This window comes from Dendropsophus ebraccatus, chromosome 2 (assembly GCF_027789765.1).
Source record: "Dendropsophus ebraccatus isolate aDenEbr1 chromosome 2, aDenEbr1.pat, whole genome shotgun sequence".
Classification (NCBI taxonomy): domain Eukaryota; kingdom Metazoa; phylum Chordata; class Amphibia; order Anura; family Hylidae; genus Dendropsophus; species Dendropsophus ebraccatus.
Window position 1 is genome coordinate 25,393,454 of NC_091455.1, and position 21,910 is coordinate 25,415,363.

Below are 21,910 nucleotides of genomic sequence, written 5' to 3' on the forward strand. Positions count from 1 at the left end.
CTCTTTTGGATCCTGATTTTGTACCTTTGCTGCCAGACTGTTGTGACCCGGATTGCTGACCATTCTTATTGTGTTTGTTCGTTTTGTCTTGTCTATTGTTTCACGTATCCAGGCCAGGGATCGCCGCCAAGTTGTACGCTGCCATTTTAGGGCAGATTGCGGCAATTAGGTAGGGACAGTGGGCGGGGCTGAGCTCAGGGCTCACTGTCTCTGTGTGTTTGGTGTGACTGGTCCTGACACACATATCACTGAGCTGTTAGCGCCCCTCGTATCGCTACTAGAGGTAACCACTGTCATATATGATGGTTTCCCACATCATCACACCAGCAGAGGGCAGTGTGTCCTCCACATCACACCAGCCAGAGGGCAGTGTGTCCTCCACATTACATCAGCAGAGGGCAGTGTGTCCTCCACATTACATCAGCAGTGGGCAGTGTGGCACCTCACAGCAAAGGCCGGATTGAAGCGCTCACCATGAGGCCCAATGCGTTAACCTGACTGTTGTCAGATCTCAAACAAGTCCAGGATTCATCGCTATAGATTACATGGCTCCAGCATGTAGTAGTCCACTGCTCTCAGCTTGCTCAGAACACTCTAGAAAGTGGCAATTTTAAAACTCTCAATGTATTTGACTGCATAGTAGAGGTACTTTTACACCCTCTTGCGGAAAAATTCAAAAGCTCTGATTCGGAAAGTGGCCATGCTAGTCTATATAGAATCATGGAGTTCTAAGTTGTCTTTTTTTTTTTTTTTTTTTACGAACAAAAGAACAATACATTTTCTTTTGTTGGCAGAACAGGAATTCTTAAGACTTGGGAAAAACAGCGATTTTGCACCACTCACCTCTCATACAAGTCAACCAGATCATGTTACAACCCACAAGCGGCCATGACCACAACCAACTTAGAGGCAGAAAATCCATATTATTCACTTGAATGAGTAGTAGGGTCACACAACCATGGATAATCCTGCAGCTCTAGCCTTAAAGTCTTTGTAATTGTCCAAAAAATATTCTTAGCTGCCTAGCAATAGTTCAGGAGAACCCAGAAGACTCAGTCTCCAGCTTTGAGCAGCTCACACACAATACACGTTCCTTCCCAAGGCTTTTCATTAACTCAGAGCCTCACCTGGAATTCCAGTAAAACGGGCAAAATCCTGCAGAAGGATTCTCTAGGACCATGATTGCAGTAATACAAGAAAAGCAATTTCACTTTACTAGTAAGTTATATGTTTTGGGGTGTTTTATTTCAATTGTAGACCCTCCCCCAAAGGATCATCTGATCACAAGAAACCTGGTTGCTGAAATCTTATACCACTTGTTACTGCAGAAAAAAACTTCTAGCTCTGCACCCTGCTGGAGAACTGTGGTATTGCATGACACTCTTTCAGTGAATAGGTGATGCAGGTTTGTTTCTAGTCTGCTAGGACGGAGCTGCTCTTTGAGTTGTAGCTTTCTAGTCATCTGGAAAAACTACTATTTTACTCCAGTGCACACAAGATGCAGTGCTAATGAGTAGAAACTAAGTCTTCTGAGTTGAGATTCATTCTGAACGTTGCATAATGTTCAGTCTGGTAATGAACCGACAAGTTCTTAAAGATGGCGGCTGCACATCTAATCAAAAACATCTAATTCAAAAACAAATTCTATGCTCACCTGTCCGCACTCCCCCGGTGTCCTCCTTTGGGTCTCCAGCCACCACCAGGCAGCTCTGTCCATAACTGACTGAGACAGGATGGCGGATAACGGAGAAGAAGGAGACCAGAGGAGCACAGACAGGTAAGTATTGATGAGCAAACTTTGTGAACTGAACTAAAACAGCTAAATATCTGTAATTGTTTAGCTATTTTAGTGCGGTTAGTTAAAGGTTTGATTCAGACAAACCAGAACTTTATGTCACAGTTTGGCAAACCTGATGAACTGAACTTTCAAAAAGTTTGTCCATCTCTACTAATGAGTTAAGAACAGCACAACCACCCCTGGTACCTTTGTAGATACAGCTGCCTCATTTTCCGGACTCCATGTCTCCTCACAATTCTCTTGGAGACTGGGTGTGCAAGTGATAGTCTTACAAGTGCAACTTACAAGTGTAGTCATTGCAGAGCTAAAAGCATATGTCTTCTGTACAGTCAAAATATTTTATATCCGTACGAAAAGAAACAAAATATAAATATCTTCCCACCCAATCCCCAACTGGATGTCCTCAATATGCTTTTTATTTTATTTATTTTTTTAATGCCGCCATCTGCAGACTGAGCTTTAAAAAGAGACGTGCAGATATAGTGTCAGCTGTCTCCTGCTGGTGTCGTCTATACCGGAAACAAATTGATAACATTAGGTTTGTGATACTTTAATATTGTGCCACCTGCTTGGTCACATAGATGTAACATTAAGATGTTGGAAAGCAGCCGGCATGTGAGGAGTGTTAGCACTTACATCAGTAACACATATTGTGAATATAGAAATCATAAGCCAAAAAAAAAAATCATGTGTAAGAAAACTCTTCTCCAATTCTAAAGGTAAACTTTTAAAATTCAGTGTTTTAACGTTATGTAATGTTTTCTGTAGCCAATCTCCAAAAGTTTGTGTTCAGGGCCAGAGTATGGTTAAAGGGGTTATCCAGCGCTACAAAAACATCTCCACTTTTGCCTCACTCTTGTTTCCAGATTGGTTGGGGTTTGAAACTCAGTTCCATTGAAGTAAATGGAGCCTAATGGCAAACCACACCTGACCTGGAGACAAAAGTGGCCATGTTTTTGTAGCAATGAATAACCCCTTTAAGTCAAGGATACATTAAATACACACAGCGCCACATATATCTCTGGTAGTGTGTGGTTTTACTCGCTTTTAGTCATTTCAATGGACCTGAGCTGTAATACCACGTACAATCTGAGGACTTTAGTGGCACTGTTTTTTGAAGAAAGCAGGTAAGGTTTTTCTAATTCCAGATAACCAGAGTTTTAGAATGCAACTAAAATGTGGCTAAAATAATCAATGATAAAGTTATCAAAAAAACATTCCAAAAATAAGTTTCTATCTTTTATTTAGTTGAATTACATTGAAAATATGTCCGTTTAAATAATTTCCCAAACACACGCACGTGCTTGCTTTTACATATTTGTTATGCTGTCCTCTTGTTTTTTTCTCCCTCCCCTCCCCCTTCTCAGAATGTCCATTTTTAAAACAAGTGGTCACACACGATCAGTACCTCAGTCCTAAAACCTGGATCCTCTTGTATGTGGCCCCAAGTATGATTGACAGGGCGGGGAGCCAATGGCTCTTTGTCCTGTCAATCAGAGACCTGTGTTTAACTGTGAGTGCTTGTGGTTCAAGGGCTGGATCCAGGGTACTTGGAAGGCCATTTGCAGCATCCTGAAGACCCATTCGCCCACCAGGTAATAGTGGGATCCCAGTTGCCTGATTCTATAATGGCTTGGGTCCTGGGTAGTTTTGCCCCTGCCTCCCTCCATCCCTACCCTGATGATGCCTAGTTCCTGCTGATTGAAACCTCCTGGTCCCTGTCTTGTGCCTATTAGCTAATATGTGGTTCGGGTGAGTCCCCTCTGTAACCAAAAACAGATCAAGAATAGAGATGAGCGAACCTCGAGCAAGCTCGAGTCAATCTGAGCCCGAACTTTCGGCATTTGATTAGCGGTGGCTGCTGAAGTTGGATAAAGCCCTAAGGCTATGTGGAAATCATGGATATAGTCATTGGCTGTATCCATGTTTTCCAGACAACCTTGAGCTTTATCCAAGTTCAGCAGCCCCAGCTAATCAAATGCTGAACGTTCGGGTTCGGATCGACTCGAACCCGAACCCGGTTCGCTCATCTCTAATCAAGAAGTTTCTTTCATTTGGGACAGATACTTTTTTTTTCAATTGTGGGACTGCAGCACGTGAATTAGTTTTTATTTTACATTTTACAACATTTTACAAAATTTTATGAGCTGCAAGGGTTCGGGACCCAACATGTGTACGGCCCCTAGCATGCACCCCATTTGCCCTCCTTCTGTCCTTGTGTAAGTCTCTGCTCTAAAACATCTGACATCAGGTGCAAGAGAAGCCAGAGATCTCTCCTATCCGCTTTTACATTGTAAAGATGCGAGAAGTGCCATTATAAGAGCCTTTCAAGGAAATAGAAACATAAGCTGCCGGGAGGCTGAACACAATTGTCACACAAATAATTATTTGTTCTGTCCCAATGTAAACAACGGCTTCATTGTGCCACAGAATACTTACATTATTGATGTAGTGAAGGGACTCTGACAACTTTGACAATGTATATGGCATCTAGAGATCACGCTGACACCGGGATGTTTTACCTTCATTTATTCATCAATACTGTAATTCTATAAAGCTCCTCCGCAGAACAGGCGACTTCAGCCGCCATCACACTCTAAATGAAATGGTTGGAATCAGCGGGAGGTGAGAGTCAGAAACACGCCAAGGCCAGTTAGATGAAAAATATACTCAGATTATTAGACGTCTTTTCTTTAATTAAACTTTAATTAGGGTTAATCTCTCACAGAGGGGGCCGGTCTGGTTTACATCAGTGTCTTGAAATACGGCTTCAAGAAGAAGCAGAATATTTGCTAGGTACAGAGGAGATATTTTATAGGTATTTACCTTGGCGCTGATTCTATCAACTCTAGTCAGTTTTATCTCCCCAGAAAAGGGCCGAACTGGGATGATTTGTAGCTGCAAATAGGGACAACGAAAACGAAGGCTCCATCCACATGGCCGTATAAAACATAAAAAGCTGTAAAGCTATGCCTATAGCCTGCTGTGGGTCCATACCGTACAGCACCTCTGATGTTATACAGAGAGCTAAGAAAAAGGGTGTCACGTCCTCGGTGGCATTTCATGTTATAGTATTCTTCCCTAGAAGCATTGAGGCTGCATGGAAAGGAAGAGATAAGGCTAAAGTAATATAAATTATAGTAAAGGAAAATATTTACCTTAAAAGGAGAAGTCCGGCGACAATTTTCATTACAGTATTGTATTGCCCCCAAAGTTATACAAATCACCAATATTCACGTATTACGGGAAATGCTTATAAAGTGCTTTTTTCCCTGCACTAACTACTGCATCAAGGCTTCACTTCCTGGATAACATGGTGATGTCACTTCCTGGATAACATGGTGATGTCACTTTAGGGATAACATGGTGATGTCACTTCCTGGATAACATGGTGATGTCACTTCCTGGATAACATGCTGATGTCACTTCCTGGATAACATGCTGATGTCACTTCAGGAATAACATGGTGGTCACTTCCTGGATAAAAAAGGTGATGTCACTTCCTGGATAAAATAATGATGTCACTTCCTGGATAACATGTTGATGTCACTTCCTGAATAACATGGTTATGTCACGACCTGACTCCCAGAGCTGTGCGGGCTTTGGCTGCTGGAGAGGATGATGGCAGGGGGACACTGAGGGACGCAGGGCACTAGAGGAACACTGAACATCCCCCTGCCATCATCCTCTCCAGCAGCCACAGCCTACACAGCTCTGGGAATCGGGTTGTGACATCACCATGTTATCCAGGAAGTGACATCACCATGTTATCCAGGAAGTGACATCACCTTTTTATCCAGGAAGGGACATCACCTTTTTATCAAGGAAGTTACATCGCCATGTTATCCAGGAAGTGACATCACCATGTTATCCAGAAACTGAAGCCTTGATGCAGTAGTAAGTGCAGGGAAAAAAGCATTTTATAAGCATTTACCATAATAAGTGTATGTTGGTAATTTGTATAACTTTGCTGTGGGGGGGCGGCAATACAATACTTTACAAAAATTGGCCGGATTTTCTCCTTTAAAGGGAACTCAGGGGAAAAAATCTAATCAACTAGTGTCAGAAAGTTATACAGATTTGTAAATTAATTCTATTAAAACAAAAACGGAAATTTTCAAGTACTTATCAGCTGCTGTATGTCCTGCAGGAAGTGGTGTATTCTTTCCAGTCAGACACAGTGCTCTCGGCTGCCACCTCTGTACGTGTCAGAAACTGCCAGAGCAGTAGAGGTTTTCTATATTTTGAGATTTTGGGGTTTTGTACAGTTCTGGTCTGTGCCTCAAATTGACTGAGGTGGCAGCAGAGAGCACTGTGTCAGACTGGTAAGAATGCACCACTTCCTGCAGGACATACAGCAGTTGATAAGTACTTGAAGGCTTCAGTTTGTTTTAAATAAAAGTGACTTTCTTCCATCAGTTAATTTAAAAACAGTGGTCAGTGGTGAGCTCCAGGGTCCTAATGCAAATCTGTAACCCCCACCACCACTGTATGTGCCAATTAGCTAAACTGGGGTTAACTTCTTTATTAGATTAGTTTTTATGCCCTCTTAAGCAGCAGGAGACTGTTACCCCCACACATCCTATGGTAATGTCTCTGCCTGGAGTCTAGCCGTTTGCAAAGGATAATAATAATGCAGAATATCTGGCATTCTAGTATAAAAGCACTTGCAGTATATAGATACCATAATATGTCAACCTAACATTGCCGAACCCTGCAATGACATGTAAAAACGATGGCTAGATCCAAAACCGCAGCTCTCACTCCTGGATCCTCTTCCTACCAGCATTGTGATTAAAAGCTGATCAAGGTTAATGTCGAATACTTAGTTCAATAGAGAAGAGAAACAATTTACTATACTGCCAGAGTGAAAGAATGGCTGAAAGCAGTGCAGCCAGAAGCCAACTATCTGCCGGGCAGACTTCAAGGTCAGGAGGAAGCGACAAAAGCATTTGCACAAATAAGGAAATCTTTATTTCTAAGTACGACCATAATTATATACTCCGGGTGAGATCTCATGTATAATACAGCCTCATCCAACAATCACCCTCGCTAGAGTTCAACATCATTCGACTAATACTGTATTTCTTCATGTGAATGTATCCCTTGCACAAACTCTTTTGATTTGTCATAAATACCGTAAGGACCAAGCAAAAGGACAATGATTGTTTTCTTGATATTTTTTCCCATGTGTTCTGTCACCATAGGCTATTAGAGAACAATGTAGAGATGCTAGTGCTGGCTTTGTCATAGGTTTTCAGCCATACTGATTCCTAAACCTAGAAATAGCATGTTCGAGCACAATCTCCTGGTATATATACTGATCTTGAAGGGAGAGCAGTAGCATATAGATAGAGAATAGGGTGTTGATGAGGGGCGGGGGGATGATGTCATCCTTTAGTGTGCAGGAAGTCAGCTGACCCAGGACACACCCCTTCCTCAGACACATAAAACCATGTAACTTTCTGGTGGTCTAACTGCTGGTCACATGACACAGATACAGTTAAGAAACGTAGAGATGCAGCTCTGCTGGAATATATCAGATGACACAGTGGAACTACTGTAGTTATGCTGAACTTCGCATGCTTTTTTGAACTTTCTATTTTAACCTCTTTGTGTCCAGGTTTACTTTCACCTTAGTATTTTCATTTATTACCTTCCAACAGAAAGAAGGATGAGGCACTCACCAGTCCAATACTTCATAGTTTATTTCATACCATGATACAACAGGTGATTCGGATGCGGTTGGATGAGTAAACGGGCGACAACCTGTTTCGCGTGCTGATGAGCACTCTTCCTTTCAAGTATTTATGAACTGGTGAGTGCCTCATCCTTTTTATTTTAAGTATTTATGGACTGGTGAGTGCCTCATCCTTCTTTCTGTTGGAAGACTCTACTTTTATGGATTGGAGCACGCCAGTGTACACATTTACATCAGTAGTGCCCAGGTAATTCTTGTTTGGATATATTTTTCATTTATTATCGCCTTCCAAAACATCTTGGTTATATTATTATTATTATTATTATTAGTAGTAGTAGTAGTAGTAGTAGTAGTAGTAGTAGTAGTATTTATACATATATTTAGCAACTTAGCAAACTTTGGGTGATTGTGTTCTTATGCCATGCAAGTTACAGTTAAATTGACCAGTTCTCTGTATTCTGTGGGTAAGTGCAGTGAGAGCCAATTTTTATAGGTTTGTTTGATTTTATTACTTAAAAAAAATTAAAACATTTTCTTAAAAATTAGCATACTTAAAATTCCTCTGTTCTTACCCCTATAACTATTTATTTTTATTTTTCCATCTATAACACTGTATTAGGGCTTATTTTTTGCCCCATGATTTATAGTTTTTAACAGTACCACATGGTTTTTATGGAACTTTTCTCTTTTTATAAGCTTTTTTCTGATGTATGATGCGACCAAAAATCTGCAATTTTAGTTTTTCTGTTTTTTTTCCGCTCATGCCATTTAGCATGTGGGATTAAAAATAGTGTATTTTAATAGATCGGACAATTGCGCATGCAGTGATTGCATGCATTTTGGTTTTCTATTTTTTTTTTAATTTGTATTTGGAAAATTGGAAAAGGGGGTGATTTAAACTTTTATTTGTATTTTTTTAAACACTTTTTAGGTTCCCCAGGAACCTTTCATAAACAATCATTAGATTGCTAATACTGATCTATGCAGTGCTGTAGCATTGCAAAGATCAGTGAGATCAGCTTAGACAGACTCTATTAGTAGAGACTCTTTGGCAGCATTGGAAGATAAGTACAGTATGCATCCTCTTCTTGCTAAGTAACCCATCGGCATTCCACAATCATGTTGCAGAATGCCGATCAGACACCTGACAGTTGTGGCACCTGTCAATAAATTCATTCAATGCTGTGATTTCATTACATATCAGTATTGAAAGGGTTAAATTACTGCCAAGATCTGGATCTACAGTGTCAGTCAGTAGCTCTGAGGGTCTGCTACACATAGTAATAAACTCTCAATGTCTATGGAGTGGGCTCAATTCACCCCTTCACAATAGCTGACTTTATGTACATATTGCTCGCACAAAGGACTACAGTGGCCTGCTATTTGACTCATATTGGCTCCATTAAAAAATAATGCATGACGGAGCACAGATTAAAATTCAGTTTTTTAATCTGAGCATGCAGCAGTTGATTATTGGTGGCTGAAGACGTTGGATGCAGCCCTGGAAAACATGTATACAGGCTATGGCCTGCCTGTATCACTGTTTTCCAGGCAACTTTAGGGCTGTATCCAACTTCTTCAGTCACAAGTAATCAACTTGGGTTCTGATGAGCCAGAGAGTGCTGGAGGTTCACTCATCTCTAGTGGGGACAAATAATAGGAGACCTTATTTTGATCTTTGTTTTTGGGTTACAATGTTCTAAGTATGTATTTTTCAAATATGGATTTTTTTTTACATATAATCAGACGTCTTGAAAGTTAAAGATGGCAGCTAGTCTCTCTCCTGAAATCCTCTGCCATCTTGAGATATTGTATACTTGGTAAAGTGCAATTGTCATTCAAATCCGACATGGAGAGAAAGGAGCGGTTGCACATCCTACCTATGGCTGATACTAATGCTGCTAGGCCTATTTTAAAAACCAATGCCAGGATGTTGGTATATAATTTGATCAAACCATATTGCCCTGTGTACCACGTGAAGGTCCCCTGGGTCACACGAATCCCTACGCTAACTTCACACCGTGTCGGTCAGCGACCGCCAACCCCGCATATTGTGCACATGCAAAGAAGGGGGGCCATGGAATGGCCCTGCAACTCCAATGTCACAGGACCAAACCCAAAATGCCCCACCAAGACCCAGCCGGCACCACCGGCGGGGAAGGCTGTCCCCAAACAATACAAGTATGAATATGGTATTGCACTCACCATTACTGCTGAAGACAGAATGGAAAAGACCTAAGGTGCTAACATGTGAGCACAGGTATATCCTGCCAATTTGGGTCTTGTTGGTCTATTCATACTTGTGTTGTTTGGGGGCAGCCTTCCCGGCCAGTGATGCCGGCTGGGTTTTGGTGGGGCATTTTGGGTTTGGTCCTGTGACATTGGGGTTGCAGGGCCATTCCATGGCCTCCCTTCCCTGTATGTGCACACTTTGCGGGGTTGGCGGTCGCTCACCAACACAGTGTGAACCAGGGGACTTGCATGTGGAACATGGGGCAATATGGTTTGATCAAATTATATACCAACATCCTGGCATTGCTTTTTAAAATAGGCCTAGCGGCATTAATGTCAGCCATAGGTGGAATGTGCAGCCACTCCTTTCTCTCCATGTTGTATGTCATTCAAATCTGTTCTATTCCCTCCATTAAGGTCTATAGAGCGAATGAGTTAGAGCTTCTGGTCGGGGAGCGGGCAATTTACACAGCTATAGTTCAGGTTCTCAGCAGGGTGAGGCAAGAGGCCGGTTGCAATCTTTAACTTTTGACTTGTCTGACAATATGCCTAAAATATCCTAAATCCAACCATTGATATCCTTTTCCAATATGTCTACATTATTTGCTGGAAACCTTTTGTGTCTGACCAGCCTTACCTGTCCCCTGTTACACCTATAAGCCTCACCCCCTCTGGTCACCTTATACCTCCCCCAGATGTTCCCTCCGCATAGCTAATGTGTTCCCACACAAAGCCCCCAGCTACATTCCCCACCCATGTCTGCTCTCTGGCGGCCATCCTAAACATACGAGAGTGTCTCTATATCACATTGCTGGACCCATTTCCTACCCTCCTGGAGCCAGTTTTACAATAGCTCATTAACTCACATCACCATGCTGGACCTATTTCCTACCCTAGTAACCCCCTAAGACCCACCTGGTCTTGGTTGCAGAGACATCCCTTATGGCTCTTCACTGGGGAGCCCCTTCACCCCAACTCATCGCTCTCAAGAGGTGAACCTGCTAACCCCACTCCTGGGAATGACCCAAATTTCAATACAAACCCCAATAAAACACAGACAACATTCTTGGCAGAAAATTTGGCAGCATAAGCTGGCCTTTATTAACTATAAGGATACAACTGGGGAGACCTGACACAAATCACGACTCTTCATCCAGAAACTAGAAAGGGAGTTCTAAGTAAAAAGCCGATTCTGAGGGGTGTCCGTCTAGACATGCCCTCCCCCTTGACTGCGGCCTCCTGTCTAGCAGAACTGTCCCTGCTAAAAGACCCCTATCCCTACAACCGTATACCTGGATCGTGATTTCCGCCACCAAAGTAGCCCCCCCCCCGACATCCTACCTTCTGCCACCCACACCTGGCACTGACCTCTGTGCATCCACCACATTTCCAGCACTTCCTGTTGCGCATTGTTAAATTGTCCAATCCAATATCTGACAAATATTTGGTATCCACTTCCACCATCTCCTTTGCACAATACAGACCATTTTACCATCCAGAAGATATCCATTGAGGGCTGTCCGCCTAGACATGCCCTTCCAATAGACAGTGGCCTGCCATACAGCAGTACCATCCCTGCCAATGGACCCACACATTATCAGCGCCTCCTTAGCGCATTGTTAAAATGTCCAGAGCATTAGGACCAAGGAGCAAAGATCAAAATAAGCTCTCCTTTTGGTGCATAGAGGTATATGATGTTATTTATTCACTACTCAGTATCTAGTTTACCTAACACCCTAGCATAAGATGAACAGGGAACTGTGTGGAGGACCAGGGACTCCTATAAGGCTACCATTTTTTCCACCATTTTTTTTCCACCATTCAGCCTAAAACCCTACTCTCCATATGGGTTATGAAAAAATATTAGGGGTCAATTTATTGTGATAAACTTGTACAAGACTAGTCAGTATTCTGTAGAGTTTAGTTTCTATATTTCTTTAGAATTTGTTGGAGGACATGATGCTAAAAAGTTACTAACTGAATTAACATTCGCCAGAAACCTCAACATTTATATTCCCATTCCAACTGAGAAAGAGACTGTCAGATTTTATGATGTCCCATTAGTATTGCGCTCATTTCTAAACACCCTTTACCAACTCAGTCGAGTATTTAATCACGGTGATTGACTTCAAGATGCGTGCCAAGTCACTTTCATCCTTGACCTTCAACCCAGGAGATCAATAGCCTTTGCCACTGCCAAAAAAGACAGCTTTATGTGCCAAGCATAAAGGTCTATTTTTCCAGGTTTTACACTCTAAATCTTTAACAGAATTATTCAGTAGAAACCTCTTAAAAGAGAACATTAAAATAAAGAAGGTGCTTTGGAAAGAAAAAAATGTGATTTGATCTTTTTTTAGGCAGGAATGTCTGTATATTTTAGTGTATTATAGAAAAAGAACTTTTCTTTGAGCTTATGAAATAGAATCTGTCAACAGAAAGTCCAGGTCTGTGGGTAGAAGTAGTTTACTGTAGGGTATTTGTATTGAAGAAGTGAAATAGTATAAGTAAAAGATGGAACTCATGCACATCACAGAGCTGTATGCACAGCAGTACCCTAGTACGGAACAATGTTTCTAGAGGGAGAGTGGGGATGGGGCATGGCTTTCTGTTGGATTTGTACAGGAACCAACAGCAAAGCTTGTGTATGAAACCAAAGGTATAAAGGGATACAGAGATAAGTGAACCTTGAGCATGCTTGGGTTTGTCCAAACTTGAATGCTCTGCATTTTATTACCGGTGGCTAAAGAAGTTGCTTGCAGCCCTAGGGAGTCATGGAAAACAGTCAGGCTTAGGACTGTAAATACACAAAAAAATGCAACAGCTTGCCGCTAATGGCAAGATACAGACCCAATACAAATATGAAAATCGCTAAGAGCAGACCCCCAACTGCTTAAAAATATCTCTGCAAAAATAATACGGCTCTTGGTATACCATATAATAAGCCTACACTCTGGGCATACAGGATCCAACTAATACTAAGAAAAGTAATACCCAACTGGGTGGGATGGGTGCAGTGCTTGACCATATAGAGGTAGGACCTCCCCCCATCTGGAATATAGGCAGGAAGACAAATTTCTCCTAAAACACCATTCACACTAGACAGGAGCAAGTTGCAATGGCTAAAATTGCAAACACACAAAAACATAAAACAGTTTGCTGCTAATGGCAAGATGCAGACCCAATACAGATATGAAAATCACTAAAAGCAGCCCCCCAACTGCTAAAAAAAAAAAAAAAAAAAAAAAAAGATGCTTTTAGTCACCATTTGCAAATAGTATAAAACATCCAACACGATAAGGTGGCCTTATATTGGCATGGACTCTACGCTTTACTTTGGCCTCTCCATGGAATATAATAAGCCTATGCTCCGAGCATGCAGGATCCAACTAATACTAGCAAAAATAATTTCCACCTGGGTAGGATGGATGGATATGATTTTTGCTTGTGCCATGTGACATAAAACCCCTATACACTTCAATCAAATACTAGAATGCCCTACAAGTAGAGATGAGCGAATACTATTCTTTCAAACAGCTGTTTGATCGAATAGTACACTATTTGAGGTATTCAACCGTGGTCGAATATCAGTGCTAAAACACAGTAAAAATTTGAGTCGCCCTCCCACATCCCCTGGCGCTTTTTTCCAGCCAATAAACATGCAGGGGGTAGGGGCAGGCACTAGGAGTAGGCAGGACTTTAAAAAAAACCTCTAACTGTGATTGGCTGGCTAAACCATGTGACCTCCTAAATAAAAGAATAGTGATTTGAGATTCGTGTTACTTTCTGATTGGAACCAGAGAGGGACAGTCTGTAAAGCAGGGAGAGGAAGGTTTTAGGTGCAGTTAAGTAGGAAGAAACCCCCAAAAGCCCTTGTTAGGGCTGAAACTATATAAAAACAGACATTTACAAGCTGTTGTGACACAGGCAGTGTGTCTACATGGTATAAGCTGTTGTGAGACAGGCAGTGTACTGTATACACACACTGTAGAAGCAGTTGTGAGACAGGCAGTGTTAATACACTGTATAAGTATTTGTGAGACAGGCAGTGTTAATACACTGTATAAGTATTTGTGAGACAGGCAGTGTGTATACACTGTATAAGCTGTGTGAGACAGGGAGTGTGTATACACAGTGTGTATACCCACTGATAGTGTATACCTTGATCTTGCTACCACAAATTTGCGCAGTCTGCGTCCAGTAAAGGGGCTGACCAGCCCTTTATTTCTATTGTTGTAAAAACAATTCTATACCCAGTATACGACTGTATACAGTGTGTGGGATAATATAGCTTTTATCTCGCTTCTACTGATTTGCGCAGTCTGCGTCCAGGGAAGGCGTTGACCAGCCCTTTATTTCTATTGTTGTAAAAAAATTCTATATCCAGTATACGACTGTATACAGTGTGTGGGATAATATAGCTTTTATCTCGCTTCTACTGATTTGCGCAGTCTGCGTCCAGGGAAGGCGTTGACCAGCCCTTTATTTCTATTGTTGTAAAAACAATTCTATATCCAGTATACGACTGTATACAGTGTGTGGGATAATATAGCTTTTATCTCGCTTCTACTGATTTGCGCAGTCTGCGTCCAGGGAAGGCGTTGACCAGCCCTTTATTTCTATTGTTGTAAAAACAATTCTATGTCCAGTATACGGCTGTATACAGTGTGTGGGATAATATAGCTGTTATCTCGCTTCTACTGATTTGCGCAGTGTGTGTCCAGGGAAGGCGTTGACCAGCCCTTTTAGTTCTATTGTAAAAATAGTTCTATAGTCGGTATACAGCTGTATAGAGTGTATGTGGGATGATAGCTGTTATCTTGCTACTACAGATTTGCGCAGTGTGCGTCCAGTGAAGGCGTTGACCAGCCCTTTATTTCTTTTGTTGTAAAAACAATTCTATATCCGGTATACGGCTGTATACAGTGTGTGGGATAATAGCTGTCATCTTGCTACTACAGATTTATGCAGTGTGCGTCCAGTGAAGGCGTTGACCAGCCCCTTATTTCTTTTGTTGTAAAAACAATTCTATATTCGGTATACGGCTGTATACTGTTAGTATACAGTATAATGCACAGTTCACACTCAGTGTTCTTTTTTTTCTTTTTGGAACTTATGCATTTGCGTGTGTTAACAATGTCCCAAGTTATGATCTTATTCACACCCACAGTTTTTTCACCACTTCCAACTCTGCTCACAAGTCCGACTTTCATATATTGCACTTAAGTTATTTTATTTATATTACACATATGCTTGTTTTTTGTCTATTCTGTACACTTGTGAAATACTATGACCGTGGCTTGAAACCCCAGCAGCATTTCCACGTCCCTGTCCTCTTCGCTTTGTCACTGAGGTGCCTGGCCTTGGTGAAGTGAACCGGTAGCTTTAGACAGTAACTGTAGGTTATTGTCACTTTTAATAAATGCATCAGCTGTTTCCACAGATGATCCGGGTCCGGCTTTACTGGAGCAGTCAAAGTGATGGGTGGGACGACTGCTCCCATGTATTCTAGGCTTTTCCATTGCCTCAAAAAATAAAAGGACTGCTGTTTTGCTAAACAGCATCGGGAGAGAGACTCTATTGACGTTTAAAGTAATCCCCACACAAACTTTGCTTTTTGTGATTTAACCCCTTAAGGTCAAAGCCTATTTTCGTTTTTGCGCTTTTGCTTAGTCCATTTTAAGTTTAAAAGTCCATAGCGCTTGCATTTTTTCACCTAGAGACGTATATGAGCACTTATTTTTTGCGAAACCAATTGTACTTTGCAATGACAGGCATTATTTTTCCATAACATATGCTGCGAAACCGGAAAAAAATCATTTGCGCTGTCAAATTGAAAAAAAAAACGAATTTGTTTTGATTTCGGGGAGTTTTGCATTTACGCTGTCCGTCCTATGGTAAAACTGACTTGTTATGCATGTTCCTCAAGTCGTTACGATTACTATGATATATAACATGTATAACTTATATTGTATCTGATGGCATGTAAAAAATTCAAACCATTGTTAACAAATATACGTTCCTTAAAATCGCTCCATTCCCAGGCTTATAGCGCTTTTATCCTTTGGTCTATGGGGCTGTGTCAGGTGTCAGTTTTTGCGCCATGATATGTTCTTTCTATCGGTACCTTGATTGCGCATATACGACTTTTTGATTGTTTTTTATTAAATTTTTTCTGGATTTGATGCGACCAAAAATGCGCAATTTTGCACTTTGGAATTTTTTTGCGCTGACGCCGTTTACCGTACGAGATCAGGAATGTGATTAATTAATAGTTCGGGCGATTACGTGCGCGGCGATACTAAATATGTTTATTTATTTATTTATTAATTTATATTTATAAAATGGGAAAAGGGGGGTGATTTGGACTTTTATTAGGGGAGGGGATTTTTTATTAATAAAAACACTTTTTTACTTTTTTTTTTACTGTAACTAGAAGCCCCCCTGGGGGACTTGTATATAGACAGCACTGATCTCTCATAGAGATCAATGCTGTGTATATACACAGCAAAGATCGATTAGATCGGTCATAGATTACTATGGCCTGCTGCAGGCCATAGCAATCTATTGCCGAGCCGGGATCAGCGTCATTCCGACGCTGAGGCCCGGCACGGGCAAAAGAACGGATCTCCCCCCCGCGATGCGATCGCGTCCCACTAGACACCAGGGACGTGAGGTCTGAAGCCTCTAAGTGCAGCTGTCAGGTTTGACAGCTGCACTTAGAGGCTTAATTAGCCGGCACGGCAACGGGACCCGCGCCGGCTAATAGAGGCACTGCCCGGCTGCACGTGTCAGCCGGGATCAGCGCCGTTCAGTGCGGGGTCCCGGCGGGACCCCGCTCTGAACACCCCGAGCGGCACCATGACGTATCAGATAAATCAGGCTGCATGATAAATTTTCTTTTGCTCAATATTTGGCTTTCTGTCCACGCTAATGGAGAAGAAATAAGTTGTCTGAGTATTTTTTCCATTATACAAAGCGGTTATATTGTGTTTGGAGTCTATAGTTAGTAGTCTGTTATAGTGGCGTAATACTGAAAGTGGATATATATATATATATATATATATATATATATATATATATATATATATGCAATATATTCATGTGTGCAATTCACATAACCGGCTGGGCAATATATAACTTTGCAAACAATTATATTTCACAAGTGTACTGAATAAACAAGAAACAAACATACGCTAAGATTATGCACCACCTAATACGTAGGCAAGTACCGCTGGACCAAAAGGTACACTTCTACTTTACGTTCATGTACCCTGGCATGTTTCCCCTGCTGTCCCATTTGCATTCCAGAGGTGTTGGTATCATTTCCTGAGGTTTCATTGGGCACTTGGTGACCTCCTAGTGGTAGAATCTTGATTTCCAAGTCTTAAGGATTTTTTTCCTATAGACTATAATGGGATTCGATATTCGATTGAATAGTCGAATATCGGGAGCTATTCGAATTGAATCCAATCGAATTGAATATTTACCTATTCACTCATCTCTACCTACAAGCAATGAAGTTCTATTTGTACATGAATGATATGGATATGCGATTAAGGAATTTATTTTGTTAAAACTATTTATATTGACCCCAAACTGTTTCTTATTCGAGAACTGCTACTATTGCAGGTAAGGGGAGTGGCAATGGGGGCAACTTGTGGGCCCTCATTTGCCAACCTGTTTGGGGGTTTTGGTAAAGCAAGGTGCTTTCCAATGGATCTCATCTAGGGCATGGTGAAGGTGGTGTTCTCCCCTGGATGAGATTCATTGATTTATTTGGCAGGGCAGCAGAATAGACCAGGAAGCCTTTATACAAAGACTGAACAATAATATTAACAGGAACATTGGGTTGACATACAAGATATTTTGGTGGCATTCTTTCTGCATTGTTGCCTGTACACTCTGGAGAGCCGATGTTGCACATTTGAGCTTGGTATACCTTTCCCAAAATAGTGGCTGCAACTATATGATGTCACATTGCATACGTATCCTAGAATGTTTGATAGAGCACATGACTTTGTTAACAATGTCCCCTTAGGTCACATGACAGCATGCATTCTTCATACAATGTGCATCACATGAACAGGTACTCAATACAGCCATCATATGTTTCTTTTTGCACATAAATAGCCTGCGTTTGGCTCCACCTAATTACCCCCTGAAGAAGGAGGACGAAACGTACATTAGGGTGAGGTGGAAGCTCACTGTATGAGGACTGGGAGTGGTGAGGTATGCACAAAGCGCTTTTTACAAGGCTGAAAACAAACATATACATTTTTGCACATGCTACTTGGCCTCTAGATATATTGGGGGAGATTTATCAAACATGGTGTAAAGTAAAACTGGCTCAGTTGCCCCTAGCAACCACTCAGATTCCACCTTTCATTCCTCACAGACCCTTTAAAAATAAAGGTGGAATCGGGTTGCTGGGACAGTGAGGGGCAACTGAGACAGTTTCACTATACACCATGATTGATACATCTCCCCCATTATTTTTAAAATTACTTTTTTGTTCTGCCTATTCACACTGACATTTCTTAATCACATAGTCCGCATTATTTTGCTGACTCTATCGTCCACGTTAGGCTGATTATGCCTAATAAAGTTTGTTAATGTTGTTCTATTTTTTAGAGTATGTGTATGATAGATATACAGTATATATATATATATATATATATATATATATATATATATATATATTGTATATATGACCAGGCACAGTTGTAGATGTAGTTTGTATCTAATATTTTCCGCGATTGTGATATGATGTTATAGAATACTGGTGTCCAGGGGGATATGTAGGTGTTTAATGCATTGTATGAATAAGCAATCAAATGATTTCTTGTAGAAGTCCCCTAGAGGAAACCGAGAAACTAAGAGGATTGTTGAAAGAAAAGGACCATCTAGCCTTTTTAGCATTTCCATTCTTATTTTCTTAGGATAAATATATGTTTTTCCCAGGCAGGTTTACCTTTACTTTAGATTTACCAACCACATCTGCTGGAAGTGTGTTCAAAGCATTTACTACTTTTTAAGCAAAGTAATAAAAAAAAAACTAAGAATAAAAATTTAGATCATGCTCTAGTGGAAGTGGTGTATTCTTTTCAGTCTGACACAGTGCTGTCTGCTGCCACCTCTGACCATGTCAGGAACTGTCCAGAGCAGAAGAGGTTTTCTATGGGGATTTACTACTGCTCTGGACAGTTCCTGACATGGACAGAGGTGGCAGCAGAGAGCACTGTGTCAGACTGAAGAGAAAACACCACTTTCTGCAGGGTATAAAGCAGCTGATAAGTACTGTAAGACTTAAGATTTTTAAATTGAAGCAAATTACAAATCTGTCTAACTTTCCTAAACCAGTTGATTTGAAAGAAAAAGATTTTTGCTGGAGTACCCATTTAAGTTGAAAAAAAAAATAGTAATAATAAAAATTTTATATATATATATATATATATATATATATATATATATATATACATATAAATATATATATATATATATATATATATATATATATATATATATATATATATATATATATTCAATACAGTGTGTTAACTAAAAAAAAAAAAAAAGCACATTTCATATAGGGAGCTTCTAAGTGGATGATTTTCAACATCATTCAGAATTTAATTGAAATCGGAACTTGTTCTAAAAAACACTTTTACCACATTCATGTTATACTTGCATGTATTCTATTATGTTTTTTTATTGCACGGTTCACCAAGGAGACACTAAGAGTTGAACATCCCTATCCCTGTAGAATAACAGGGATCCTAAGAAGGAATGAAGTATAATAGAATATATTCCGACTTCTCTCATTCCTCCTCTGATATCTACTTCTGTAGGCTCCCATGTGTGCACAGAACTCCGCAGAGATTGACGGTCTTTATACAAGTAATATCTCCCAGAAAGCAGGAGCAATGAGGAAGAATAACACATATAGTCACACAGCCTAAGGGTCTTTTTTGCTGCTGCAATCTTAATTTAGCACACATTTTCTTCCCTAATATCCGTATTGTATAGGCTAGCAGTGCTTTCAAGTATTAATGTATGATGTTGGATGCTGGATCATCTTAATTCGCAGGCAAAATTGCAAAAATCAGACATCTTAAAATAAAGCACAAGACAAATTATGTGAGTGTTATACTGTGTCCATACCGGGATCTATACTAATCCATTAATAAGACATGGTTATAAATATAGAGCCAGGAAGGGTGAACTGTGATCCTTTACTATGGATGTATGACAGACAGTATGTAGTAATGCATACCCACTAGAAATGAGCCCAACTTAAGCATGTTCGAGTTCAATCGTTCAAGATTTCAATACCAGTGGCTGAATATGTTGGATCCAAATCAAGGGAGTCCGGGAAGACATGAATACAGCCATAGGCCATAGGCTGTATTCATTTTTTATCACTAATGCTCACCAACATCTATGCTATTCTCTAATTCTCTTCAACAGTTAGGCCATCTTCAGACCTCTTTCCATGACCCGGCCGGTCTCAGAAAAGATCATGCCGGCCGGATGATCTTTAGCGCCACTGAGTTCTGATGCAAGCGCATCTGTGTGCGCCCGCATCAGAACTCTCCACTGCACACTATGGAGCATGCAGCCGAACCCGCTCGCTCCACAGTGTGCACTGACAGGGTTTTCTGCGGACGTTATTCATTGATGCTATTCGCTATGCGGACGCTATTCATGTTTCTCGCGGCGCCGCTAGGGATCCCGGACGGAGTGTATTCGTATTAATCACGGCCGTTGTTGAGACGGGTCACGGAATGGCTGGTCTCATTTAAGATCATTCCGGCCGGTACTGCAGTACTGGCCGGACGATCTTTAGTGCCGCAGAGTTCTGATGTGGGCGCATCCGTGCACGCCCGCATCAGAACTCTCCACTGCACACAATGGAGCAGGCGGCTGGAGCCATTCACTCAACTGTGTGCACTGACAGGGTTTTCTGCGGCTGCTATTCAATGAATAGTGGCCGCAGAAAACTGACATGTCAGTTGTTTGCGGTGCCGCTAGGGATCCCGGCCAGTGCGTATACTATGTGTATACGCTCAGGCCAGGATTGCATAGACGGCAAGGTAACACAGTATGTTTTCGTAATAATCATGGCCGTTGATGCAAAACGGCCATACTTTTACGAAAATATACTTTGTGGGAACATGGCCTTAAACTGCGACACCTGGAATCGTACCAACAACAATTGTTGGATGGGTTTTTCATATTTTGTTGTACAGTTCACAGAACTATTGCAACAAAATCAAGAATATTGCCATTTATTTGAATTATTGCCAAACATATGCTACCAGGCCTTCAGGGTCTCTGTAAGGACTGGAATCATTGATCCGTGCTTCTTCTAGCGAGGACATAAGCTGAGCCAGGGAGCGGAGTCTAAGGGGCCTCTGGTCTTCATCAGTGTGCACCACAAGGTGGGATGGACTTGCTGCAACAGGTGTCCCCCAGGTGGCTACCTTTGGCTTGGCTTTATAGCGGTGGCGGGCAAGACACATAGGCAGGAAGCAGGACTCAAGGTTGGAACTGCAGATGTCTGGAACTGCAAGTAGCGGGAGCTGGGACCACACGTCATGGAAAGCATACATAGGCTCCAACAGGGAATGTCAGGACAGGTGCTTTGTTTATAGGGCAGGTGTTTGATGCATTAACAAATTAGGGACGCAGCGTCCCTTTAAAACTGTGACAGCGGTGGGTGCCCTAGGAGGGGGGGACACGCGCACTGGCTGGGACAGCGGGGATAAGAACCTTGGAGCGGTGAGGCGTCTCCAGGGGCTAAAGCAGCAGTGATGGGCCGCTGAAAGTGGGCTCCAGCATCTGCACTAGACAGCCGGGGGAGAGAGTGGGTGTGGCGGCGGCCTGGAGCATGGAACACTGCTGCAGCCCTAACAGTCGCAGCGTCCCAAGCCAAGCATACAATATCCACCCAGCCATAAAAGAAGTATCCACTTGCATCTTTTGGTATTTGAATGTGAATTTGTGCAAATCAGGGCAAAATTACAAAGACCCCATGAGTAACTAGACGTTCAGGAATCTTGAATGATGTTATTAAAGGTCCTATCAGCAATAAGTACAGCAGAACTTGGGAGGAGGTAATGAGGGTTTTTCAGCAGCCTTTTAGCAAGCTTTTTGTAACGCGAGTACCCAAGCAGCAC

The 21,910-nt window shown here is 41.5% G+C and overlaps 1 protein-coding gene across 1 annotated transcript in view; it reads left to right on the forward strand.

Annotated features, from left to right (window-relative positions):
• Nucleotides 1-1,733: 1,733 nt before the first annotated feature.
• The window catches only part of LOC138784110 (CUB and sushi domain-containing protein 3-like), a 408,558-nt gene continuing 388,381 nt past the window's right edge, over nt 1,734-21,910 (forward strand). Inside the window, exon 1 of the mRNA XM_069959624.1 lies at nt 1,734-1,777. Coding sequence (XP_069815725.1) covers nt 1,734-1,777 — 44 coding nt within the window. The remainder of the gene's footprint in view (nt 1,778-21,910) is intronic.